The sequence below is a fragment of the Lepus europaeus genome, chromosome 12, assembly GCF_033115175.1.
Source record: "Lepus europaeus isolate LE1 chromosome 12, mLepTim1.pri, whole genome shotgun sequence".
NCBI lineage: Eukaryota > Metazoa > Chordata > Mammalia > Lagomorpha > Leporidae > Lepus > Lepus europaeus.
In genome coordinates, this window is record NC_084838.1 from 76,253,928 (window position 1) to 76,281,335 (window position 27,408).

At 48.5% G+C, this 27,408-nt stretch overlaps 1 protein-coding gene across 4 annotated transcripts in view; it reads left to right on the top strand.

The window, feature by feature from the left end:
- TJP2 (tight junction protein 2) overlaps positions 1-27,408 on the top strand; it is a 142,071-nt gene that overhangs the window by 43,279 nt on the left and 71,384 nt on the right. Inside the window, exon 1 of one of the 4 annotated variants that reach the window (XM_062208385.1) lies at positions 12,302-12,410. The exons of 2 other annotated variants lie outside the window; for them this stretch is intronic. In XM_062208385.1, the coding sequence (XP_062064369.1) occupies positions 12,351-12,410 (60 nt within the window). In that variant the 5' untranslated portion in view covers positions 12,302-12,350. Of the gene's footprint in view, positions 1-12,301; positions 12,411-27,408 lie in introns of those variants that run through there. One more of the 4 variants, XM_062208383.1, reaches the window with a different exon arrangement.

The window sequence follows — 27,408 nt, forward strand, 5'->3', positions numbered from 1 at the left end:
CTGGAAGGTTCTTGGAGCACAGTATACATCAGATCAATCCCTGTACATCAGGGTTCCTATTACCTTTTGTTTTTTAAAAAGATTTATTTATTTATTTATTTATTTGAAAGTCAGAGTTACACAGAGAGAAAAGGAGAGGGAGAGAGAGAGAAAAAAAGAGAGAGAGAAAGATCTTCTATCCACTGGTTCACTCTCCAAATGGCCGCAATGGCTGGAGCTGCGCTGATCCAAAGCCAGGAGCTTCTTCCCAGTCTCATATGTGGGTACAGGGGCCCAAGGACTTGGGCCATCTTCCACTGCTTTCCTAGGCCATAGCAGAGAGCTGGATCGGAGGTGGAGCAGCTGGGACTTGAATTGGCACCCATATGGGATGCCGGCACTGCAGGCGGCGGTTTTACCCTCTATGCCACAGTGCCAGCCCCGGTTCCGATGACTTTTAATGGAGGGTTAGCAGGTAGTATCTGTTCCTTAAAAGAGAGCGTGACTTTCGCATGTGCTGCAGTGGAAAGAGTGGTGAAATAGTAAAAGCTATCTAGCTGGCAGCACAGTGTCTGCAAGGACCCAGGAGCCCTGTGCATTGTAGGCTCGTCCCCTAGCAGCATCTTGGCTGTATCACACCTGGCTCCAAAGAAGGCCCTGAAGCTCTCCAGGCCCGGACTGGGATCCTGCTCTGCCTTAGATGGTGCGGCCTCTGCCTCGCAGGCTGAGGGTACCCAGGCCTGCACACTGTGGCCTAGACTCCAGCTACCTCCCCAGCCCAGAATTCCCCTCCCGGCACCAGTCCAGGGCCACCCAAGCCACAGCTGATTTGATGGTGCAGTTGTGTCTTTTGTCAGTCTCATGGCTGGCTAAACTCATCACTTTCAGAAACAGAGTGGTTTTTTTTTTTTAACCTTTAAATTTTTAAAAAAAATTACTGTGTTTATTTGAGAAGCAGAGAGAGAGAGAAACAGGGATTTCTCTCATCCAGCAGTTTACACAAGTGTCTGCATAAGCCAGGGCTTAGGGGGCAGGGACTGAAGTACTGGAGCCATCACCTGCTGCTTCCTAGGGTATTAACAGGAAGCTGGAGTCAGGCGGCGAGCTGGAACTTGAACCGAGACACTCCAGTATTAGGCGCGCATCCCATTAACTCCTATGTGAAACACCTGTCCCACACAGCTGACTTCTTACACCAAGGATGTGTTTGGGATTCGTGAGATTGGCAGGTAGAGGAGAGGGCAAATAGAAAGGCACCAAACTCTGGCTAGCGCCGTGCCTCACTTGACTAATCCTCCGCCTGCAGTGTCGGCATCCCATATGGGCGCCAGGTTCTAGTCCCGGTTGCTCCTCTTCCAGTCCGGCTCTCTGCTGTGGCCTGGGAGGACAGTGGAGGATGGGCCAAGTGCTTAGGCCCCTGTTACCCACATGGGAGACCAGGAAGAAGCATCTGGCTCCTGGCTTTGGATCGGCGCAGCGCCGGCCGTAGCGGCCATTTGGAGAGTGAACCAACAGAAGGAAGACCAGTCTGTCTGTCTCTCTTTCTCACTGTCTATAAATCTACCTATAAAATAAGTAAAAAAGAAAGAAAGAAAGGTACCATGTTCTAAGAACTTACTCTCCTTGTAAGACTACTTCTGCACTTGCTGTAGCATCTTTTCACTGTAGTAATAACAGCATCCGTGCCAGTTATTACCAATCTTAGCAGCAATAAAACCAGTAAAACAGCGAGGCGTGGACAGTAGGCATGCTGCATTCTTTGGCCACTCTCCCTACTGTCACGTCTCCCTAGGCTCCCCTTGCTCCAACCACGGCACTTGCTGTCTGTCCCTTACATTTTTTTTTTCAAGATTTTTTTGAGAGGCAGAGTTACAGACAGGGAGAGACAGAAAGAAAGGTGTTCTATCAGCTGGTTCACTCAGCAAATGGCCGCAGCAGCTGGAGCTGGGCTAATCTGAAGCCAGGAGCCCAGAACTCCTTCTGGGTCTCTGAAGCCAGGAACTGGGGGCCCATGCATGTGAGCCATCTTCCACTGCTTTCCCAGGCCATTAGCAGAGAGCTGGATCAGAAGAAGAGCAGCCGGGACCCAAATTGGTGCCCATATGGGATGCTGATGCCCTAAGAGGAGACTTAACCTACTACACCACAGTGCCGGCCCTCCCTTACATTTTTTTTCTTTTTTCTTTTAAGATTTATTTTATTTATTTGAAAGAAAGAGTTAAAGAGAGAGAGGTACTGACAGAGAGAGACAGAGGTCTTCCATCCGCTGGCTCACTCCCCAGATGGCCACAATGGCTGGAGCTGCGCCGATCCGAAGCCAGGAGCCTCCTCCGGGTCTCTCATGTGGGCACAGGAGCCCAAGGTCTTGGGCCATCTTCCACTGCCCTCCCAGGCAACAGCAGAGAGCTGGATTGGGAGAGGAGCAGCTGGGACTTGAACCGGCACCCATATGGGATGTCGGTGCTTCAGGCCAGGGCTTTAACCCACTGCGTCACAGCGCCGGCCCTCTCTTACATTTTCATACCCCTGCACTATGCTCCCCAAAATGCTTGTTTGACTTTAAATAAAACGTTCAGCTGGACTTCACCTCCTCCTTGACTTGACCTTGGTTCTCTCCTGAGTGTGTGCATTGATTCCTGGGAGCTATCTCAAGGGGCTGATCCCTACTTTAGATGGAAAGAGAGATCTAAGCAGGAGACAGCTCGGTGGTCCAGTTAGAGAAGCTCAAAGACTTGGGGGCAGGAATGCATTGACAAGGTCTCTAGATCAACAACCAGGAAGAATGGTCAGTGTGGCTCCTGGCAGTGAGCTTGGGAGGGTGTGGTGGAGCCGAGCTGTGGAAGGTAGTGTGGTCAGCTCACGGAGCCTTGGGAGTGTCTTGATTCAGGTTGTTGTAACAGAATACCAAGGACTCACAGCTGAGCCTAAGCACCACTCATTTATGTCTCACAGTTCAGGAGCTGGGCAATGTGCTGTGGTTGGCGTTCCTGTTGAAGGCCCCATTGCTGTCTGGTGGGTGTGTGCCTTCTTAGGGTGTGCTCCTGTAGCCTCACCCAGGTGCCTGCTTGCAGAGAGAGGGGACTTCTCTCTTTCTGGTCTTAGAAGGGCACAAACTCCATGTGGGTCCTACCCTTAAGACACAGTCTAAACCTAATCACTTCCCAAAGACCCGACCTCCACGTCCCACTGCATTAGGGTGGGATGGCAAGGGAAGATCTAGGGACACAGCAGACAGGTGGGTCCTGCGGAGGAGAGGAGCTTTCCGCAATTACACACAGAACAGTTAAAGACCATGAATACTTTGTATTTTTCATCATTGGTTTTCTTAAGTTATATGACTTTTTCCTTTTCATTTCATTTGAAAGGCAGAGAGACAGAGAGAGCTATTCTCTCCACTGGTTCACTCCTCAAGATCCCAGAACTCTTATCTGCGCCTCCCATGTGAGTGGCAGCTGTTAGCCACAGCTCCGCAGGGTGCACATCAGCAGGAAGCTAGAGTTGGAGATGGAGCTGGGACCGGGCACTCGGATAAGGGTTGTGGGTGTTCCAAGCAGGGTCTTTAGTAGCTGCTCCAAACACCTGCCCTGGTTTTCTTAAGTTTAGGAATATTTTTGGAAAACTCATCATTTGAAGATTTTATTTAGGGGGGTAATTCATTTTTCTTTCCTCTTTAGATCACCTTTTGAGGATTAATATATCAGGTGCAAGATATATTTATCTTGCATTCATGAATTTCTTCCATTTAATTAAAGTTGCTTTTCCTTCTGATAATATAAAACAAGACCTTTAAATCATTTTTTACTTAATATAATTGGGACTGGCCTTGTGGCACAGCATGTGAAGCCACTGCCAATGATGCTGGCATCCCATATTGGAGTGACAGTTTGAATCCTGGCTAACGCCACTTCTGATCCAGTTTCCTGCTTGTACTTGAGAAGGCAGCAGAAGATGGCCTGGGTGCTTGGGCTTCCATGTGGGTGACCAGGATGGAGTTCCTGGCTCTCTGCTTTGGCCTGGCCCAGACCTGGCTGTGGAAGATCTCTCTCTGTGTCTCCCTCTGTCCCTGTTGTTGTGCCTTTCAATAATCTTAAAATAAAAACAAAAGTGCCAGCAGCTGCCAATGCCATGTGTCTAGAATGTTCACCTAATGTTGCAGTTGGTTCTTAGGGTTTTGGATGATTTTTAAATTTCTTTGTGCTTTTCTAAACTGCTTAAGTACATTATAATGATCATTTTTGTCATTTTTGCAAAACTCATTGGTCTAAAAAGTTAGCAACAATAAAAATTGTTTTTAGTAACTGGAACAAAATAAAGTCTTACCCCTGAGGTTATCTACTGAGTAGAGGAATGGCTGTGTGAAAATTGGCAGAAAGGTAGACATTTGGACATACTTGAAAAGTGCAGCCTATGGTGATTTTCCACATAAAATGAAGATCTGGGAACATCCTGAAATCAGGCAGTCTGCAAATTGCTTATCAGGGACTAGAGAGCTAAAGTTTCCAAAGGTTGCTCAGAGCATGGAAGTGAGCCCTAGAGTTTTCCTGCCCATACAAGTTTATCACCCTGTTATCACACACATTTCTAGAACCATCAGAGATGTGAAGAGGAACCTCTCAGTTTAGAAGATTGTTGTTCTGTGGGTGCGGGGAGTTGGATGGGACTATGTTTCTGGAAACAGTTTCATATGAAGCAAGCAGTTCTGTAAGTTGCAATTTAGGATTTTGAAACTAGGTAGCTAGTTACCACCCCCCACCCTGCCCCAAGAAGAGTACTTTAACAAATTTTTAAAAAATCTGTTACTCTGTCTTTTTTTTTTTGACAGGCAGAGTGGACAGTGAGAGAGAGACAGAGAGAAAGGTCTTCCTTTTGCCGTTGGTTCACCCTCCAATGGCCGCCGCGGTAGGCACGTTGCGGCCGGCGCACCATGCTGATCCGATGGCAGGAGCCAGGTGCTTCTCCTGGTCTCCCATGGGGTGCAGGGCCCAAGGACTTGGGCCATCCTCCACTGCGCTCCCTGACCACAGCAGAGAGCTGGCCTGGAAGAGGGGCAACCGGGACAGGATCGGTGCCCTGACCGGGACTAGAACCTGGTGTGCCGGCACCGCAAGGTGGAGGATTAGCCTAGTGAGCTGCGGCACCGGCCATTCTGTCTTTTAAATAAACAAGTGAATGTTTATTTTTTTTTAAAGATTTTATTTATTTATTTGAGATGTAGAGTTACAGTAGACAGTGAGAGGGAGAGACAGAGAGAAAGGTCTTTTGTACGTTGGTTTACTCTCCAAATGGCTGCAACGGCCGAAGCTGTGCTGATCCGAAGCCAGGAGCCAGGTGCTTCTTCCCCGTCTCCCACGTGGGTGCAGGGGCCCAAGGACTTGGGCCACCTTTTACTGCTTTCCCAGGCCATAGTAGAGAGCTGGATTGGAAGAGGAGCAGCCAGGACTAGAACCGGCAACCCTATGGGGTGTCGGTACTGCAGGCGGAGGATTAACATACTGTGTCATAGCACCGGCCCCAACAAGTGAATCTTTTTTTTTAAGAGGGAGGTGGTGCTGGCATTGTGGCACAGAGGGTTAAGGTAGTACTTGGGACACTGGCATCCCATATTGGAGTGCTGGTTCAAGTCCTGCCTACTCTACTTCCTATCCAGCTCCCTGCTAATGTGCCTGGGGAACGCAGCAGAAGATCACCCAAGCACTTGTGTCCCTGCCACCCACATGAGAGACCTGGATGCAGTTCTAGGCTGCTGGCTTGGGCCTGGCCTGGCCGTTGTGGCCATTTCGAGGAATGAAACAGCAAATGGAAGATCTTTGTCTATCTCTGTGTCACTCTTCCTTTGAAATAAGTAAGCAAACCTTTAAAAAATTATTAATTTATTTGAGAGAGAAAGAGATCTTCTGTCCACTGGTATGCTCCTCGGATACCTATAACAGCGGAGTCTGGGCTGGGGCAGAAGCTGGGAACCAGGAGCTCAGTCCAGATTTTCCTGTATGGGTGGCAGGAACCCATTACTGCTACCTCCTGGGGTCTGCATTGGCAGGAAGCCATAGTCAAGATCCAGAGCTTGGAGGCCAGCGCCGTGGCTTAACAGGCTAATTCTCCGCCTTGCAGCGCCGGCACACCGGGTTCTAGTCCCGGTTGGGGCGCCGGATTCTATCCCGGTTGCCCCTCTTCCAGGCCAGCTCTCTGCTATGGCCCGGGAGTGCAGTGGAGGATGGCCCAAGTCCTTGGGCCCTGCACCCGCATGGGAGACCAGGAGAAGCACCTGGCTCCTGGCTCCTGGCTTCGGATCAGCGAGATGCGCCGGCTGCAGCGGCCATTGGAGGGTGAACCAACAGCAAAAAGGAAGACCTTTCTCTCTGTCTCTCTCTCTCTCACTATCCACTCTGCCTGTCAAAAAATAAAAAAAAATAAAAAAATAAAAAAATCCAGAGCTTGGAATCAAACCCAGGTTCTCCAGTGTAGGATGTAGATGATGTGGGATGTGAGCATCTTAACCAGTGTTTCAACTGCTAGGCCAGATGCCCACTGCTAACAAACTGAACTTAAACTCTAAAGCACTAACAGTGAATGAGTGCAAGACAAAGCAGAACTTTAAACAACCAGTAGGATTTTGTTTTGTTTTGTTTTTCCTGGAAAGCAGCGCAATAGGCAGAGAGAGTGGGAGAAACAGAGATCTCCCATCCACTAGTTTGCTCCCCAAATGGTTGCAATAGCCAGGTCTGGGCTAGGCTGAAACCAGAAACTCCATCCTTGTTTCCCATATGAGTGGCAGGGGCCCAAGCAGGCCAACTTCTGCTGCCTTCCCAGGAGTGTCAGCAGGGAGCTGGATCACAAGTGGAGCAGCTGGGACTCGAACCGTGGTCTACCTGGGATGCCGGCATCACAAGTGGTGCCTTAACGCGTTGCAACGCAACACAGGCCCCTGCAGCAGAACTTTGGATGTCTCTCCCCAGAAGTGATCTGATCTCAGGGGCCTCAGGAGAGGGACGGCTGCTTGTGCAAGGAGTCATGGGAGTGAATATGGGCGGTTGTTGGCTCCGATGCTTGGAATAAGGATGACATGGAGGGAGGCATGGGGCAAGAAGCTGAGGCTGCTGGGAAGGTGAGCAATGCCAGACCTTTTCCCCTGCCAGGTGTCTTTTCCCTCAGGCAGGGCTTCAGCTGCTGTCTCAGCACATCATCTCCTCTGCAGTGAGCCATGCTGGAGGCTTCCGTCATTTGTGTGCATACGGTATCGTCGTCTCCATCAGGCGCCTTGTGACATATACACAGCCCCAGGGGACTCGGGAGCCACACATGTGTGTGGAAGGAGAGTGTCTATATGATCGCAGCCTGCCACTCACTGTACAGGCCAGGGGAATGGCTCAGGTAACATGAGCCTTTCAGTGTTTCCATTGCTACCAGTTGATGCTGTTTTAGAACCGCAGTGCAAACAGGTGTGTGTGTGTGTGTATCCATCTTAAAACTCTGCATTCTTGAAGAATTCAGATGGAAAATGCATGTAGTTTATTACATTGATTGGAAGTCTTCTGACTACATTGAAAAGTGTTGATAAAACAAAAAAATGACCATCAAATAAAAAACAGCAGCAATTTAAAAAGAAAAATAGATGCACAAGTCTCTTATCAGATCTTCTTTCCCACATACTTTCCTATTTTTAATAATTTCATCATTGTTGTCATAGGTTAGATGAAGTATGTGTTCTTTTTTTTGTGGGTAATTATGTCATTATCATCCTCTTTGTTGTTTGTGGGCTCATTATAATTTTAAATGATGGCTTGCTATGCCAGTTAAGTAGAGTTCCTGTCATTTAGAGTCACTGCCCATTGATGTTTGCCATCTCCCATTATTGGAAGTAGCCATAGAGTGAAGGGCTGCCCACACCGTGGCACTGTAATCTGACCTCAGTCCCATCCTCCATTGAAACAGCTCTGGCTGAGATAAGCTGTGGTCCTCTCCTTAATAAGCAGCTCTCTTCTTCTTCTTTTTTTTTTAACTTTTATTTAGTAAATATAAATTTCCAAAGTACAGTTTATGGATTACAATGACTTTTCACCCCCCATAACTTCCCTCCCACCCGCACCCCTCCCATCTCCTGCTCCCTCTCCCCTTCCATTCACATCAAGATTCATTTTCAATTCTCTTTATATACAGAAGATCGATTTAGTATATATTAAGTAAAGAATTTGCACCCACACAGAAACACAAAGTGTAAAATACTGTTTGAGTACTAGTTTTAGCATTACTTCACATTGGACAACACATTAAGGACAGATCCCACATGAGAAGTAAGTACACAGTGACTCCTGTTGTTAACTTAACAATTTGACACTCTTGTTTATGGTGTCAGTAATCTCCCTAGGCTCTAGTCATGAGTTGCCAAGGCTATAAAAGCCTTTTGAGTTCGCCGACTTTGATCTTATTTAGACAAGGTCATAGTCAAAGTGGAAGTTCTCTCCTCCCTTCAGAGAAAGGTACCTCCTTCTTTGATGGCCCATTCTTTCTACTGGGATCTCCCTCGAAGAGATCTTTCATTTAGGTCCTCTTTTTTTTTTTTTTCCCAGAGTGTCTTGGCTTTCCATGCCTAAAATATGCTCATGGGCTCTTCAGCCAGATCTGAATGCCTTCAGGGCTGATTCTGAGGCCAGAGTGTTGTTTAGGACATCTGCCATTCTATGAGTCTGAGCAGCTCTCTTCTTAGCTTACTTGTCCCCTGCCTGGACTTCCTTCTTCCCCTGGCTTTTTGGACACTTCTCTGGGAGTCTTCCCTTGTCTTTCTGGAAGCTCCTCTTTGGTCTGTGTTCTGGGGACTTGAGTTTGACAGGTCTTGTCCTCGGTTCTCTCTCGCCTTACATCTGCATTGCTCTTTGAGTGGTCTCATTGTTCCTATGATTTCTGCTTTCCTTGATGACTCCAGAATCTCTTCCTCCACCCCAGATGCCTCACACACAGTAGACACTTGAAAAATATTTGCTCCGCTACTGAACTTCTCCACCTGGGTGAACCATAACCCTGACAGGCCGTCCATGACTAACTTCATCATCCTTCGTCAAGGCCCTCCCAGAGTCTGCTCCCAGCCCTGTGCTCTCTTCCTGTGAAGTCTCTGGGTTAAGCCAGAAAGCAGAGAGTCACTGTAAAGTCACTTCCCTCTGTCTCCTGTATCTTATCAGGCAGTCATCCAGCCTGCTGATCCACATCCGCAGTTTCTCTCCACTCTGGCTCCTTTATGTCTGACACTGCCTAACCTCACGGCCACGTCATCTCTCACCTGCGTGCCCACAAAAATGCATTTTGTTGCTGGTCTTGTCGCTCTTAGCACCACTGAAATCTCCCCGCCTCCACCCAATCCAGCTTCCAAGAAGCTGCCAGGGCAATATTCATAAGATGCCCCTCTTACCCCACCTCTGTGTTAGCCCGGTTCCTGCTAGCCTGGGCCACCTCACCTCCTGGCTCAGCAAGAGTAAGCCTGCTTTCTCTGTTCCTCTGTTCTCCCTGTGTTACTGATTCCCCTCACCTGAACAGCTTTCTCTGCTTCTTAATCTCGCAAACTCATTCCTGCACCTCCTTTTGGATTCATCAGCAACTCAGTCCTCCTATCTCAGGAGGGCTCAGGAGCCCCACCTCTGCTGAAAACCCCCAGACCACCCAGAATCCATCTGGAATCTGCACTTACACAGGTTCCTGTTACTTCCTGGCTGTTGAAGGGGGCTGAACTCCCTGAGGCAGGAGGTTGACAGGGGTGATGAGAAAGTACTTGTCCAAAAGTACCCTTGAGCAAGCGAAGTGCAGGAGTGTGGTTAGGATGTGCAACCCCACACATGTGAAACATGCGGTAATAACTTGCTTCTCCAGAGTTGTGCCGATTCCTGCTGCCGCCAGCAAAGCCAGCGGATGCGCACTGTAGGTGCCCCTCTTACCCCACCTCTAGCCTATCAAGCCTATCAAGATGTCATCGCGTGCAGGAGCGCAGCCCAGTAGAACGTTCTGTGGTGATGGAAATGTTCTATATCTGTACTGTCCTGAGCGCTTGGAATACAACTAGTGTGGCTGAGAAACTAGAGTTTACATTTTCTTTATTTCAATAGATTTGTTTATTTGAAAGGCAGAGTGACAGAGAGAGGAAGAGGGAAAAGGAGAGAGAGAGAGAGAGAGAGAGAGAGGAGATCTTCCATTTGCTGCTTCACTCCACAAATGGCTGCAATGGCCAGAGAGAGAGAGAGAGAGAGAGAGAGAGGGAGAGGAGATCTTCCATTTGCTGCTTCACTCCACAAATGGCTGCAATGGGCAGGGCTGGGCCAGGCCGAAGCCAGGAGCCTGGACCTCCATCCTGGTCCCCTACATGGATGATGGGCTCAGGTATTCGGGCCATCTTCTGCTGCCTTCCCAGGCACATCAGCAGGGTGCTGGATCTTGACTGGAACCTGCAAGCTTCTAAGAGTGATTTAACCTGCTGCAATGCTTGCCTTTTCTTTCCTTTTAGTTAATTTGAATATCAAGGAAAAATACCCTCAGTTGGCAAGCGGTCATCCTTTTGGCCAGCCAGGCTCTAGGGAGAAAAAAGGACTCATTCAGCAGGTGTAGTTGCTCCATTTTGGACTCTTCCCCTCCTTTTAAAGCACGGGTGGTTAGGCTCGCATCATTAAGGTGTGACCCGTTCCCAGTGCCGTCATTATTATCACAAGTCAGTACTACTTAATTTAGGAGGCATTTTCTAAATAGGTGCTGAGGTCAGCAGAGGAACGCCTTCCTTCAGGAACGCTCACGCAAGCACAGTGTCAGGGCCTGGCAGTGGGCAGCGTGCACGGTGCTGCTCACCCTCAGGCCTGCACTGTGCGACTCCAGAGGAGCCCAGAGCACAGCACTGAGAGAGGCCTTTGCTGGACTTGTTCTTCCACATGAACTGCCAGGCTTGTTTTGGTGAGGCAGGAAGTGAAGCAACTTTTCCAGGAGGGCTCCTAGCATCTGCATCTCCTCAGGGGGCTGAACCAGACCTTTTGCTTTTTACCTTCTGTTTGGGAGCTTAGGCCCTGCTTTCCCCTGGAAGGGGTGTGGAAAACATAGTTTCCTTCAACTTCAATCCCATAGTTGTATTTGTAAACCAAGTACCTGTTTAGATTTTCCAAATAACTTGTTTTTAAAAATAGGGATACTTTAACATTTAATTATTTTCAAAGATGTATTTATTTGAAAGGCAGAGACTATTGCTGGTTCACTCCGAAAATGGCCACAACAGCTAAAGCCAGGAGCCTGGAACTCCATCTGGGTCTCCCACGTGGGTGTAGGGGCCCAAGCACTTGGGCCATCTTCCGCTGCTTCTTGGGCACATTAGCAGGGAGGGAGATAAGAAGTGGAGCAGCCAGGACTTGAACCAGCACGCATATAGGATACCCGACGCTGCAGGCAGCGGGTTAATCCAGGGCTCCATACCGCCAGCGCTAAGGATGCTGGAACGTTTATATTGCACAGAGGACTCAGAAGCAAATAAATATGCAAATAAATATGTGACCTCCTGGGAGCCCTAACCTGATGATGGAATAGGGATTTCAGTGGCTTTATGGGAGATGTTGGAAATGGCCCAGGGAGGTAACCTGGAGTTGACTGTCCTGAAAAGACCTGCGTGAATATTTAATACGAGCATCTTACACCCTCGCCGTTCGTGTGTGTGTGTGTGTGTGTGTGTGTGTGTGTGTGTGAGACAGCGAGCCGGCCGGCTAGGCCTGGCGGCGGGGCGGAAAGTGCCGGGATTTTCCTAGTTCTTCTCTTCGGAGAAGTGAAACTCCGCTTGGGCGCGGCCCTGCGGACCTCTCCACACGGCGTCCCTACGGGCTGTCCACGCTGCCCTACCGGGACCAGCCGGCGACGAACCCGCCAGCGCCCGGCTCTCCAAACTTGCTGCGCTTGCCGGGCCGGACGCGCTCCGCGCCGGACCTGCGGCCCCAGCGCGCGCTGCGGAGCGAACCATCTGGCCGGCCCGCGGGGGGAGGCGGTGCGGCCGGGGGCCCCGGAACGCTGGGCCTCGGGGACCTCCTGCCGCTGCCGGGCTCTGCAGCCCCCGGCGGGGACTCGGGCGTGACGCAGCCCGCCACGGGGACCTCGGAGGCGCGGCGTGAGTGTGCGCTCTCCGCGCCCCCCTGGCCGGCGTGCGGGTGGGAGCGGCCCGTTTGAGAGTTTCCCGGGCCCGGCCGCCGCCGCCCGAGCGCAGCGCTCGTGCAGGGGGGCGGGCCGACGCCGCCGCGGGAGGAGGGACAAAGGGGTGGGTCCCCGCGGGGCTGCACCCCGACTGCCAGGGCGACAGGTCCGAGGACTGACCGGCGGCGCGGAGGAGGAGCGCGGGCCCGGAACGGTGCGCCCACGCGGGACCCGCGCCCGAGATGCCGGTGCGAGGAGACCGTGCGTTCCCCCCGCGGCGGGAGCTGTCAGGATGGTTCCGCGTAAGTAGCCTCCAGGGCGGCGCGGCGGGGCCGAGGGTGAGGGTGGCTAGGCTGGGCGAGCGGGCGCGTGGTGGGCTCGGGGCCCCTGGGTCAGTTTTTCCACGCTCTGGAGTCGCTTGGGCTTGAGTTGAGAAGTCGCAGGGAGGGCGCGTTGACTTGCGCCCAGGTTCGGGTCTTTTTGCCTGCCTTGGAGGCGCCTCGTTGTGTCGCCTGCTGTATGCCTTTGTGTTTCCATCGCCGTTCCCAACCCCGTGGTGTGGCGTTTTCTGGGGGTGTACGTGGCAGAGGCTGACGACTGCGGGACCCTCCGGCTTCGTTTTCCGTTTCCATGGGCTGCCTCCGCAGTCCGGGTGCAGTAGAAGGGAGTGACGGGGAATGCTCTGTGCTCGGATACCGGTGCCTCTCATTTTCTGTCTTTGTCGAGGGTCCGCTTTTGCACAGTAGTGTAAGTTCGGAATAATCCGAAGTTTCGACCGCGCCATTCCGACGTTCTTCAAGTGGGCACGAGAACTTGCCAGCGAGCGCTCCCGGGCAAAGGGATGGAGTGCAGCCTCGCTCCGCTGTGGCGGCTGCGCCTCCAAGGCTGGCCGCAGTGAGAGCGGCTGTGGGTTCCCTGCCGCAGCCCCGGGAGTCCCCTGGCTCGGCGCCCTGGGTGCTCCCCCTTCGCTAGTGTCCCTGCCTTCCCTGTAGCAGCCCAGGGGCCGGGAGCGTTTCTTTAAGGTGATAGGTTGGTAGCGCCGTGCCATTTGCTGTCGGATCTCAGCAGCGCCTCCGCTTTCCTTGAAGAACCTCTCAGCTGACACTTGATGGGGGACAGAGACAACGATGAACAAGGCTCAGCTTCTACTCTGCAGAGCCGGTTGGACTCAAACATTGTGGACTGCTCTAGACTTCAGCCTCTCTCCTTCGGGATTCCTGGGGCGGGGTGTGTGTGTAGTAGGGGGACTGTATGACACAGAGCTACAGCAGAGGGTGGGGTTGCCCCCGTATGCATGCCCCGTAGGGCCTCTTGTTCAATGTCATAAGGACATTTGAACAGATCCAGTCTAGTGTAAGCCTCTTCAAAAAATGGTGCCGTGATGTGTGCACCTCCTGGAGCTGAGCAAGGACTGGGTGGAATGGCGGGGGAGGACACTGGCAGGTCCTGGGTGGCAAGTCGATGGTAACTAAGAACGGGATCCGAAACAGGTGCTGGAGACTTGAAGCGCTGGCTCCTGGGCGGATCAGGGAGGTGCGGTCTGGAAGTCCAGCTAGATGGTACCAGCCAGGTGTCAAGGAAAACACACAAAGAGGGAGTTGATCTCGCTCTCTCGAAAGCCCTTGAATGCTAGGGCAAGGGAGTCACAGAAGTCCCTAGGGTGTTGATGGCTTGACATTCCTCACAAAGAAGTGAGCCAGTTTCCCACTAAGCCTCATGCCCCATGCCCTACACTCTAAGTACTACTATTTTTGACTCATCCATAGCCTTAAGACCAATGAATTTTTATATCAGTCCCTGGGGGATTCATCAGCAGAGATTTCTGCTTGTATTTGTTTAACTTTTGACCTAGATCTTTGTATACTAACAAAAAGTTCAGTCAACTATTTATCTGTCTCCAAGATAAGTGTGAGGACTTACTGATTTCAGGGAGAAGATAAAATCCCCACATTAATTCTTTTTTTTTTTTAAATTAGAGATTTATTTATTTATTTGAGAATCGGAGTTACAGACAGAGAGGGAGAGACAGAGAGAAAGGTCTGTCTTCTGGTTCACTTCCCAAATGGCTGCAACAGCCAGAGCTGGGCCAATCCGAAGCCAGAAGCGAGGAGCTTCTTCCGGGTCCCAGGAAGAAGCTGTCTTCCATGCCTTCCCGGGTCATAAGCAGAGAGCTGGCTCAGAGGAGGAGCAGCAGGACTCGAACTGGCACCCTTAGGGATGCTGGTGCCACAGGCTGAGGCTTAGCCTACTGTGCCACAGTGCCAGCCCCTCCCACATTAACTCTTGAGTTTAGCAAGGTTTTTCTCTCCTTAGGAAGGCTGTCTTTTTAGGAAGCAGATAAGTTCTTGGAACTGGGTGGGGCCCCTTCAGGCCACCTTGGTCCTATGTGTGGTAGCACCCTCTGGTTTGAAAAGTTCTGTGGATTTGGCTGGGGAGTGGCAGAAGGTGTGGGTGTGGGTGTGGTGGGGGCAGGGTGGAGGGCACAGAAGGGTTAGTAATCACTGCTCACACTTTCAACACACTGCTTCCAAGAATGTGAGCCACCAGGGGAGCCCTTGGCTAATCCCTAAAACAGATCCTATCAAGCTGTTGTGGCTACAGATTCATTTATCCAGGTTGAGAACTGAATCTCAATAACATGCTTCATTGATTAAACTCTTCTAGGATGGGGGTGGGGTGGGGTGATGGTTCCTGGCCGGGGGTGGTGTTTTAGGGGACGGTGGTGTCTGAGGGTGTGACTGCCACGGACCTAGGTGGGGAGAGGTGGAGCGATTGCATCTCAGGTGTTTTTCTGAGTTAGTCTCTTGATCCCAACGCTGAGGGTCAAGGTCACAAACAACCCAAGGGATAAGGTTTAACATTCACTTAGTAGGTTAAACATGGCAGTAATTTATGTGAAGTTTATTAAAGTTAAAATAACCATGTAGTTGGCCGGCGCCGCAGCTCACTAGGCTAATCTTCCGCCTGCGGTGCTGGTACTCTGGGTTCTAGTCCCGGTTGGGGCGCCGGTTCTGTCCCTGTTGCTCCTCTTCCAGTTCAGCTCTCTACTGTGCCCAGGAAGGCAGTGGAGGATGATCCAAGTCCTTGGGCCCTGCACCTGCATGGGAGACCAGGAGGAAGCACCTGGCTCCTGGCTCCGGATTGGCGCAGTGTGCCAGCCATAGCGGCCATTTAGGGGGTGAACCAATGGTAGGAAGACCTTTCTCTCTGTCTCTCTCACTAACTCTGCCTGTCCAAAAAAAAAAAAAAAAAAAAAAAAAAAAGGGCCTGTTTCAGCCCAAAGGCATTTTTGTGAAGAGCCATTGTAGCAGATGCCCACAAAGCCAGCAAATAGGGGATTCTTGGGTTATTACCATTAATTTTTTTTAAAAAAGATTTATTTATTTATTTGAAAGGCAGAGATAGAGACATACAGAGAGATTTTCTATCCACTGGTTCATGCCTCAAACGGCCACAATGGATAGAGCTGTACCAGACGGAAGCCAGGAGACAGGAGCTTCATCCAGGTCTCCTGTGTGGATGGCAGGGACCTAACCACTTGGGCCACCTTCTGCTGTCTTCCCACATGCATTGGCAGGGAGCTGGATTGGAAGCGGAACAGACAGGACTCAAACTGGTACCTGTATTGGATGCTGGTTTCACAGGTGGTGGCTTCACCTGCTGTACCACAGTGCTGGAAAGGCTACATAATAGCAGTGGGAAAGTTTTCCGCGTGCAGCCGCAGCATCAAGTATCACCATGGCCAGTGCCTAGGAGAGCGCTGGATTAGGCTTGGGTGCTGCCTTCACTGTGGAGGAGTGGCAGGATTCTGAGCTGGAAAGCGTCTGCTTCTTTTTCCACTTGGTGAGGAGATGCACTGTTTGGAATTTGGCAGTTGTCTGCTCGAGCCTGGAAGACCTACCTGGGCTCTGGCCATGGCTCCTGCACATGTGACTGCTTCGTTTTGGAGTATTTTTTTTTTTTTGAGACTTATTTTATTTATTTGAAGGGCAGAATTAACTGATATATATATATATGTATATATAAATATTGTTTGTAATATATAGAGAGATACTTTCCATCTGCTGGTTCACTCCCCAAATGGCCACAAGTGCTGGAGCTAGGCCAGGCTGAAGTCAGGAGCTTTATCCAGGTCTGCCACATGGGTACAGGGGCCCAGAGACTTGGGCCATTTTCCACTGCTTTTCCAGGTGCATTAGCAGGGAGGTGGATCAGAAGTGGAGCAGCCAGGACTCAAACCGGCACCCATATGGGATGCCAGCACTGCAGGTGATGGCTTAACTCCTTAAACCACAACACTGGCCCCTTCATTTTATTTTTTTAGATTGACTATTCTCACATCCAGCCGGCCATTGTACCCAAAGCTTTGTCATCCTGGATAACCTGTGAGCTCAGAAGAGACACTAAGGACTGTCAAATCCAAAAAGATCTGATTGTTTGGTTCAGCATTTATTTTGCCCTTTTTTGGTGTCCCCAAAACAGCGTTTTCTGAAGTGTGACATACAGATATTTATATGGGTAGTAGAGGGAGGGACGTGTTTTCTCACCCTTTTTTTTTTTTTTTTTTTAACATATATATTGTATGTTAAGAAAAAAGAACATAAATCTAGGGGCAGGTGTTTGTTGCACTGACTGAGAGGCCAGCTGGGACTCATATATCCATTAGCAGGCTGCCTGAGTTTGAGTCCTGGCTCTGCTCCTGATCCCAGCTTTCTGCTAATGCATATTGAGAGAGGCAGAAGTTAACGGCTCCAGTAGTTGAGTCCCTGCCACCCACTTGGGAGACTTGGATTGAGTTCCCAGTTCCTGGTTTTGACCTGGCCCTGCCTTGGATATGGTGGACATTTGATGAGTGAGCCAGCAGATGGGACATTTCCCTCTGTCTCTCTTTCAAATAAGATAAATAAATAAAATTTTCAAAGAAATTAAAAAAAAAAGCTACCTACCAAACCCTTGTACACACTTTTCACAGCTTGATTGCTTAGAATGAGGCAGAAATAAACTGTTAAGTAAGCCATGTGTTTGCTGTAAGAACAGTTATAAGCTGTGAGGATGAGAGGTGTAAAGACAGCCCCTAGCATCTGCACATGTGGGTGCAGTGCTCAGCTTTGGAGAACTCTGTGCACGTCATCCACGCTGTCCACAATATGGGACTGGGAAGCCAGCAAAGCCTAGCGGGGTGCACTGCATGTTCTTTTGCCTGTGGTTGCACACAGTGTTTGCGAGCTCTTCTAATGCCAGATCTGATTCCTTCTCCTTGCTCTGCTTCCCACAAGCCATTCCCGAATGCCATTCTGGTGTGACATTTTTGATCCTAGAACTGGAGGGGAGCAAATATTTTGGCATCACTGAGGGTTACCATGCTCTTGTCAAGTGGATGTCGCTTGTGATCCATTGCTGAAGAAGGTGGAGAGCTAAAAAGCCCTTCATATAAATGCATTTAACTTGAAAAAATTTTTTTCATCTACTTGAAAGGCAGAGAGAGGGAGAGAGACAGAGACTTCCATTCACTGGTTTGCTCCCCAAATTGCCATACCCAGGGCTGGGCCAGGTCAAAGCCAAGAGCCTGAATCTATTCTGGTGCACTTGGGGCACCATCCACTAGCTTCCCAGGCCCACTGTTGGAAAGCTGGATCAGAAGAGATCAGCTGGGACTCCAACAGGCCCTCTCATGTGACCAGGCATCCCACGTGGTGAGATAATCCACTGCTTCACACAACTGTCCCCTATTTAATTTTTCAAAGTCTTTTAAAAATAAAGCCGCACTGGAGGAGAATTTCTTTTCTTTTTTTGGGAAGGTGGGAGCTGGAGCTTTTTTTGTTCTGTAGCAGAATTGTTAGCCAGCACTGTCCTGTGAACTGGAAGTCTTGGGAAGTGCCCAAGTAGCCATGCTTTGACCTAGGGAGAGGAGCAGTTGAGATGCACCTTCGTGGTAGGTGGATGAAACAAGGCTAGAAAACACTGTTTTAGTCACCACCATTTATGAGAAATCCTAAGCCTTCACTTAGTAATTTGTACTTTAGTCATTTTAAATCAGTCCAGATATTTGTTTAGTGCCTCTGCCAGATAGTCAAAAGATAAATCAGGTCTTTAACCTTAAACATGTAATGCAGCTCTTGTGAACCACTGACACACTGTTGCATTCTGTAGACCATGGGGAAGTATTTTACATAGTCTTGTTAGATCTTCTCTGAATAAAATATTTGTGTTTTAGGCAACTAGACCAACCCCAAAATTTCAAATCATGTCATTGATCATGGCACAGATTTTACGTTGCAGCTTTGAATACAATGTCTACTAAATTTTATCTCAGGGGTGTGTGAACAGGGACAGCAGAATTCACAGATAGTTGTTTCTAGTGTAGACTTTAGGGACAGCAGAATGAATTAGTAGTTATTTCTAGTGTAGACTTCAATCAGCTGTATAAACTGTGTATTATGTTCACATTATTTTTGGAAGCTATAGCATGCCTCCTCTTGTAGATACATTGTGTAACTGTAGGACTAAATATATGACTTACTGGTAAGTCAGAGCTGTTTGGAGAGAAAATACCCATTCTGGGACTGCATTGTTGGGATAATTGTTCTTGTTGATGGATTACAGTTACTAGACTGTAATGGATACATAATGATTAAAATCCAGTTATATCTTTGCCGTTGTATTAAAGAAAAGCTTTGGAACCACAGCTATTTTGTAACTACTTTGTGAGTTTGTCTGGAGTTGCAGGTGAACAGGGGAAATAATGCTTTCTAGCAATCAGTAGGCAGACATATATGAACTCTTGTAGGACATGCAGTTTCCATGATCTTTGTTCTTCCATGAAAGAGATGCTGTTTCAAATGTAGCAGTTTGTTTCCAATCACTGAGAGCCAGTTATTATCATAGTATTAAAGGAACTGTTCCAGTTGCTTGTGTTTCTTTTTGTAGTCTTATTTATTTATTTGAGAGAGACAGAGACAGAAATAGAGAAGAAACTCCTGTCCCTTTTCACTCCCCAGCGCCCACAACAGTCAGACCTGGGCCAAGCTGAAACTGAGAGCCGGAAACTCAGTCCAGGTCTTCCACATGGGTAGCAATTACTTGAGCCATCACCTGCTTTGTCTCCCCTGGTGCACATTGGCAGGAAGTTGGAAGCAGGAGCTGCAGTTGGGTGTCAGCCTAGGTAGTCAGGTGGGAGATGTGTTTGTCTGAACTTCTAGACTAACCACCCACCCTTTATGAGTAGTCATGGAAAAGCTGTATTATGAAGAAGCTGCATAGATTTTAAAAATTATTTTGTACCAAAATAAACTTATCTTTTAATTCTGTATTGCCTTGAGCCTTATCCAATATCCTTCTATAGTAGAGCATACTGGACAACCTGTATTATGTATGGGGAAAGGAAGAGTTAGTAAAAAAAAAAAAAATATATATATATATATATATAATATATAAGATATATATATGTATAAAATATATATAAAGTATATAACTCCTAACTATATCTGCAGGACAGAAGGAAATTACTTAAGGGGATTAATTAGCAAAACCAAACATCGCTGTTTTTGAAAAGGTGAATCATAGAGAAGGAACTTCCTGGTGAGGTCACTTTTAGAAGCCTGGTTTCTCCCTGGCCCTTCTGCAGTCAGGCTGAGTCTGTTGCTTTCTGGCCTGGGATTGGCCAGCGTGCAGTTGCCACTGTTTATTCTAGCCCTTATCACCTCTGTGACATGCCACCGGCACTTCCCATCAACATCAACGCGGAGCCCCTCCTGGGTCTGAGTCATTTTGTAACCCCAGACTGGCAGGGCTTCAAACGCATGCACAAAGTATTCACTACCCTGAACTGACTGGATCTGGGGAAGACTTGTTGCATAAACTAGTATGAATCAGACACTAATCGAGAATTTAAGAGAGTGGATTCCTGACATTTATATAGTGAATGGATGATAGTTCATGAGTGAGAATCCTACAACAGTTATTGTAGAAGCATATCCAGGACATTTTTATAGTTGCATACAGGAAACACCAGGGGCATCACTAGTATTAGCCAGGTGACTGTAGCTCCAAGTCTTGCACCTGAATTCTGGTTCTCAGTTTGTTTTTGTGAAAAGGAGTAGTGACATGGTGATCTCCAAAGGCTTCTGTTCTTAAGGTTGTGAGGATCCCGCGTGTCAAGTCAGGAGACCTTTCTAGATCATTTCTACTGGTTTTTACCAACCTGGTGTGCCTCTAGGCTCCTTGACCTATTTTTGTGTTTGTTTTCTCCCTTTTTATTTTTTTCTCTTAAAAATCTACTAGATTCCCTCAGAAAGGTGTTTGTAGAAAAACTTCCATGCTGGGGGCGCCAGAGTGGCTGATAGCCGTTCTGCTACCGAAGCAGTGGGAAGATCTATTATTCAGTTGCAGCTTAAATAATGCACCAGCTTGGAGTGCTGTGCTTCTCTTCCTTGCTCTAGAGCCCAGGCCAGCCACCCTGCAGAGCTGTTTGTGAACCTGCATCTTCCTTCTTTCCACTCTTCCCAGTAGAAGCTTCGTGCTTGCCCTCCACACTACACCTACACCTCAGGGGACCCCAGGGACCATGGCATTGTGAGCCTGGAAGGGGAGGCAGGCCTGCAGTTGGGAGCACATGTTTTCTTCACATAGGTCTGCTGGTTACTGCTGTAGCCCCTCCCCGTCCCCTGACAGGTATAAAAGCACCTGCTGTCGGGTGCAAGTTTCAGCATAACTCAGGCAGTCCGACTTTCTCAGGGTAACCTCAGGCAAAGCACTTTCCTTCCTTGAGCTGTTCTGCTCAGTGTCTGCTTGAGTTTTAAGAGGGGAGAGAGATTTGTGGCATCTTCGACACCCATTGAGATTTTCCAGAAATGGAACTGGGAACACTGTGTTATTGTTAGAGTCTAAAAACAGGCCAGTGGCAACACAGGCAAATGAAGAGGCCCGGAGTTCGTTTTGAATATTGGTGGCCGCCTTCCTAGCAGAGCCTAACTGTGACTCTTAATCAAAAGTCTGGGAGAATTATTTAGTCTACTTACTCTGTCTAAGTGCCTAGTTTGGCAGATGACGCTGGGGACTGAAGCATCAGGGAGAGGTGGAAAAGGTGGGCCCAGTTTACCAAAGAACTGGGCTTAGCATAGGGTGTCTGCAGTGTTTCCAGAGAGAAAACTTTCCTGTGGAAACAGGGCATCCAGGCTCTGTCCTCCAAGCCTGCTTACTCGTCAGGAAGACTTTTCCATGTTACTTTTTGGTATTTTATTAAAGTATAATTTATCATAGTAGAATGCATAAATCTCAAGTGGAGAGCTTGGTGAATTTTTACAAACTATGGTAGCATACATGTAATATTAAATCTGCCATTATATCCATCGTTACATAATTTAGCAGCACTTAGTGTATTCACTGCTGCCTGGTCCCAGAGCTGGTAAGCTTTTCTATGTATGGGATTGAAGTCTGTGTCATTGCCACATGCCTCTTTTTTTTTTTTTAAGATTAATTTTGTTTATTTGAAAGACAGTTACAGAAAGATGGAGAGAGACAGAGACAGACAGACAGACCATCCACTGGTTCACTCCCCAATTGGCTGCAACAGCTGGAGCTGAGCCGATCTGAAGCCAGGAGCTAGGAGCTTCTTCTGGGTCTCCCACGTGGGTACAGGGGCCCAAGGACTTGGGCCATCTTCTACTGCTTTCCCAGGCCGTAGCAGAGAGCTGGATTGGAAGTGGAACAGCTGGGACTCAAACCAGTGCCCATAAGGAATGCTGGCAGTGCAGGCCAGGGCTTTAACCTGCTGCGCCACAGCACCGGCCCCCACCAGCCTCTTTCTGACTCTCACTACCCCCACTCACAAAGGGCACCCCTCTCCTGACTTCTCTAGCCACGGAGGTGTTGCTGGGCCATGGGAGGACACCTTTAGATAAAGTGAGCACTTTGTATTCGGCTCCTTTCATTGCAGCTGGCCTCCGTGGACGTTATCCATGTCATTTTGTGAGATTTGGTCCTTCGTTGTTGCTGAGTATTCCATTTGTATGGATTCTCTACACTTTTTCTGTCTTGTTCTGGTGATGGATATTAGGGTTATTAGTCTTTTTGCCACTATGAATAAGACAAGTATGACAAGTCAGCTGCATACTCTTTTTGTGGACATGAGCATGGGTTGAATTCCCTGGGAGCAGGGTTTCTGGGTCAGAGGCGACAGATGTGTTTCACTTGCGTTCAGGAACTTTGAAGGTGGACAGACCTGGGCGGGGCTGCTGCTCTCCTCCAGCTTGCTTGTTTGTGGCAACTTGACTTTTCCCCTCTTGTTCAGTTTTCTCAACTCTGAGACTGGCATCGTTTGTCCGATCAGCTGGGTTCAGTGGAGAAGACACACATCCATCTTGCTGTCTCAGGGAGAAGGAGCTGTCAGTGTCCTCAGGACAGTGGAGGGGCTGGAGGAGCCAGAACACGGGCTCTGCCCCCATGGAGTCAGCAAGTGGCCACACACACACACCCCGAGCCCTGACCTTGGGAAAAACCCTTCTTGCCTTCTCAGCCTTGCAGCTGTGAGCTGGGACGGGGCTGTGAGGTCCTGTCAGGGAGACCCAGCTCTTTTCTGCTGACAAAGAAGAGCAGGGGCCTTCTGCCCACCCCACCCCAGGTCCTTCCTCATCTCCTGCATGCATACCTCATTGGTGAGCCTGGGGTGGGGGCTCAGAAGCTGAGGGCCGGCACGAGAGGAGTGGCACCAACAGCTCCTGGGCTTGCTGTGGGCGCAGTCATTGTGTGTGTTTCTCCTTGTTCCTGAAGCACACGCTGCCATCACAGTCACCCGACAGGTGTGTGTCGCAAGTGCTCAGAGTTGGCCCTCTGTGCTCACCTGGTACAGTAAGGAAGCTGCTGGAAATGCATAACCATGTAAGGCCTTGTTCCTCCCGAACTGCCTCTGTCTCTGCATTGACTACTCTGTGGTTCTGGGTACTTGAGTGCTTAGGCTTGGGAAACGAGAATTTTCACACCCATAAGTTAATGGAAAAGCTGAGAGGTGACTTAATTCAAAGAACTGCTTTGATTTTGACTTTATGAGATGTAATGTGTGTTTTCTTTTTGAAGACATTCTAATTTGTTAGTTTTAAATAGAGTTGGAGGTGCTATATAAATCTGCTTTATGCATGAACTCCCTTTCCCCTCTGTGTTTAATGTCCTTTGTCTTTTGACAAATAACATGGAAGGAGACTATATTTTCATCATGTTTTTTGCCACAAGTTTGTTGCTGACAGAATGCTATAATCTACCAAGACACTGGACGGTAGTGTCTGTCCTATTTTGACTTTATTTTATGAACTTTGAATTTCAGTGTTTTTTTTTTTAAAGATTGATTTATTTGAAAGGTAGAGTTACAGAGGGAGAGAGATCTTTGCCTTCTGGTTCACTCCCCAAATGGCTGTAACAGCTGTGGGTGGGCCAGGCCAAAGCTAGGATCCTGGAGTTCCATCCTGGGCTCCCATGTGGGTGGCAGGGACCCAAACTCTTGGGCCATTTTCTGCTGCTTTCCCAGGAGCATAAGCAGGGAGCTGGATCAGAAGCAGAGCAGCTAGGACTCGAACTGGTGCTCATATGGGATGTTAGCATATGCTTAACTTGTGGCACCACAATGCCAGTTCTCCAATGTGTTGCTTTTTTTTTTTTTTTTTTTAATTTGACAGGTAGAGTCATAGAGAGAAAGGCCTTCTGTTGGTTCACTCCCCAAATGGCTGCTATGGCTGGTGCTGTGCCGATCTGAAGCCAGGAGCCAGGTGCTTCCTCCTGGTCTCCCCTGCAGGTACAGGGGCCCAAGTACTTGGGCCATCCTCCACTGCCTTCCCGGGCCACAGCAGAGAGCCGGACTGGAAGAGGAGCAACCGGGACTAGAACCTGGTGCCCATTTGGGATGTTGGTGCCACAGGCGGAGATTAACCAAGTGAGCCACGGCGCTGGTCCCCCAAATGTATTGCTTTTAAGACATTTCAATCTCTGAATCAATTGTGGCAATATCCTGTCTGTAATGATATCACTTGGGAAAGAATTTTTTTCTGATTCAAATAATTTTCCCTTTAATCCAGACCTATTTTAATTCTAAGTACCTTTCTGTTGCTGCTTTAAGTTGATTGGCAATAAGCAGAGTGGCCAAATGATATATAGGTGAGCGTTTAGGCTTATATCTATAGCATTACCTAGATATTTGAAGCCTCCTTGCAGAGAGATCTAAAGCAATAAGGAAAGCAAATATTCTAAGCACAAAGCTTTGCATGACCTGAACTAAAGTCAGAGTGAGCTTGTTGTTTGCCAAGCTTGCTGAAATTTGAATGTGCTGGAAACATATCGACAGGATCCTGTTTTATCATCTCTTTTGCTCCAGACTTTTAGTCGGCCAGGGCTCACAATGGATTCCCAAACAGTTTACAGTGGCTGATACAATGAACAAAGGGTTTCCCTGTTTAGAGAGTAGAAACTAGAGCCAGAGGGGAACTTCTTCTGGCCATTGACCTAATTCACTCCTTCAGCAAAAATGCTGGGTTTAAAATATATGTGTATACACACACACACACACACACACGGCCTCAAGAAGTTCATGGAGAAATCGAATTCAATGATAATGTGCTTTTGCTTGAACACTTTCAAGACCCCTCTTACTTGTGTTTGTGATCCAGATGTCCATAAATATCTCAGCTGATAGCATTACAGCTTGAAAGAGGGCGCCATGGGGCTGCTGTGCGTCTTTGCAAATTACAGGCTTTGTTGTTCCTTGGCAGTGTCCTTTAATAATTTTCAAAAAACACATTAAATCAAGGTCTGGCCTGAATGGATAGCGCACAGAGACTACTGGGCATTGGTTGGTCAACCCCTCTGTAAAGACAGATTTCTCTGTGGGATTTCCTGCTGAAAATATGAGGAAACAGAACTGGGTTACCAAAAAAACAAAAAACAAACAAACAAAAAAAACCACACACCACTGGTTTAGAGGGGTGCTCACCCGTTTGTGATTTGCTTTGTTGAGAAAACATAAGATGGCATTGTTTTTGCTTTTTATCATCACCATAGAGTATTTGCATTCAATATGCACCACCTTATGATCTCTCACCTACTAATGGAAGAGCAAGGGAGCAGGGAGCAAGGACCCCTCACAGGACTTCGTGGGGGGAGAGAAGTACCTCACTTGGCTTGGCAGTGAGCTCCAAGTACAGTAGCATCATTGTCCTGAATTATCTTTAAGTGTGATTGGGTGATCAAATATAAAAGCTGACCTGATTGAATTTTGTCCCACAGTGAGCTGTCTTACAACTAGCAACAGTAACATATCCCTCCAGAAAGTTACCAGACTTACATTTTAGACTTTGTATTTAAGGTAATGATTTATGCAGTAGATGGCAGTAGGTATTGGGGTGCTGTCTGTCTCTTGCCTTCTCCAACTCGCATGTATGAGCAGTATGAGTGTCCGCCACTACAGGGTTAGTCCACCATCTGTCAACAACCATGGAGACAAGCTTTTTGGTTGGGAAGGACTTATTCAAAATGAACGCTGGGTGACAGTGAACTACCAAAAGATGTCCTAACTTAGCTCTGTATTTCAGTGCACATGTTTGTTGTTGTAGAAGTGCGGCGTGTTTTCAGTCAGCGTCCCCGCGGCCGGGACTCTGCCTGCTGTTGGGCACAGGCTCAGTCTTGACATTAGCAGGGATTGATGGGGACCTTGGGAAAGGCAGGGCTGGCTCTCTGTGTTCCTAGGCTGTGCACAGAGTAGTTGCTGCCTGAATGAGGGGAGATGAAGGAAAGAGAAAGGAGAGGTGAGTCCCAAATATGGTAGGCGTGAATGTGGGTTCTCCCCTTCTTTCCGACATTCCACACCCTGCAGAAAGCACTTGCAGGAGACCATTGGAACATGCAGCTTTGTATCATTGGATCAGCAGATCTAAGAGAAGCATTAAGGTAGCTTTTAGGACAGCTCTGTGGCTGTGTCCTTGATTTCTCCCAGTGTTACAGAGTGTGTGGGGGCAGGCTTTCTCCAGAGCAGTTTCCCGGGTTTTAGGGGGGCACCTGATCTTTGTATAAAATGCCTCATCAGATGCCCAAAGAAAGAGTACAGTGTGCTGTGTGTTGGTCTTTGTTGTAGGCTCCCTGTTGCTTAACTTTTCTCTGCTGAAGCTGTGGAAGGTGAATCCCAGGGGCCACGGTCGAACCCCAGGGCTCTAGTCGAGCCCCAGGGCTGCTGTTGCCTTAGGCCCTTGGTATGGATCTCTTCAAGCTCTGCCAATCAACTGGGGGTGGGGGTCGACCTCTGTCCTGTTAGCAAGGAAAGTTGAGTGACTTTCCAGAATGTGAAATCAGGATCTAGTTCAGTAATCCAGAACCTGCAGGTTCTCTTGGAACACCACCAGCCTCTGATTTCGTAGTGACAGTGACAAAGAAATGGGAGGAGAAGCTAAAGTCACTCTGCTGGCTTTTAGGAGTTCAGACGTTGTCAGAGTACCCAGAGCTTTCTGAGCCCCGGGAATGATGAATAATGATAGTATATCCATGTTGTTAAGAGCTGTGTGCATTCGTCAGAGTCCCCCATGTGTCCATCACTTGGACAGGCCTCAAAGACTCCACGATGAGTTAAACATGGCCTTTTTTAGGAAGTAGGTTTTGTATACAACCAGGTAAAATCACATTTCTATTATAGAACTGTGAAGAATATGTCTTCTTTTGACCTCTTTTAAAAGATTTATTTATTTATTTGAAAGTCAAAGTTATAGAGAAGAAGAGACAGAGAGAGATAGAGATCTCCCTTCTGCTGGTTCACTCCCAGATGGCTGCAACAGCCAGAGCTGGGCCAGTTGGAAGCCAGGAGCCAGGATCTTCTTCCAGGTTCCCACATGGGTGCAAGGGTCCAAGTGCTTGGGCCAACCTCCATGTCTCTCCCAGGCCATAGAAGAGTGCTGGGTCGAAGTGGAGCAGCTGGGACTGGAACCAGCACCCATTTGGGATGCCAGCACTGTAGGCGGCAGCTTTACCCTCTGTGCCACAGCACTGGCCCCAGAATATGTCTTCTTAGGTGAGAGTATATTGTCTCCATGTCCATAGCCTCTAGTTAGAAATGACTGTGGGACTCTGCTACCTCATTAGCCCCTCCCCAAAACTGCTGCTGTTAAGTGTCAAGAAAAAGCTTATTGTGGCTATAAGCACATGGGTTGTGGAGTTAGAAAGAACAACTTGAATGTGCTATGCTTGGGAACCTGCCTGCTGAGGTTCAGAATTCCATCACAAGTTTCTCTAGCTCTGTCTCTCCTTTATTTTTGTTTTTGCCTTTTTTTTTTAAGAAGA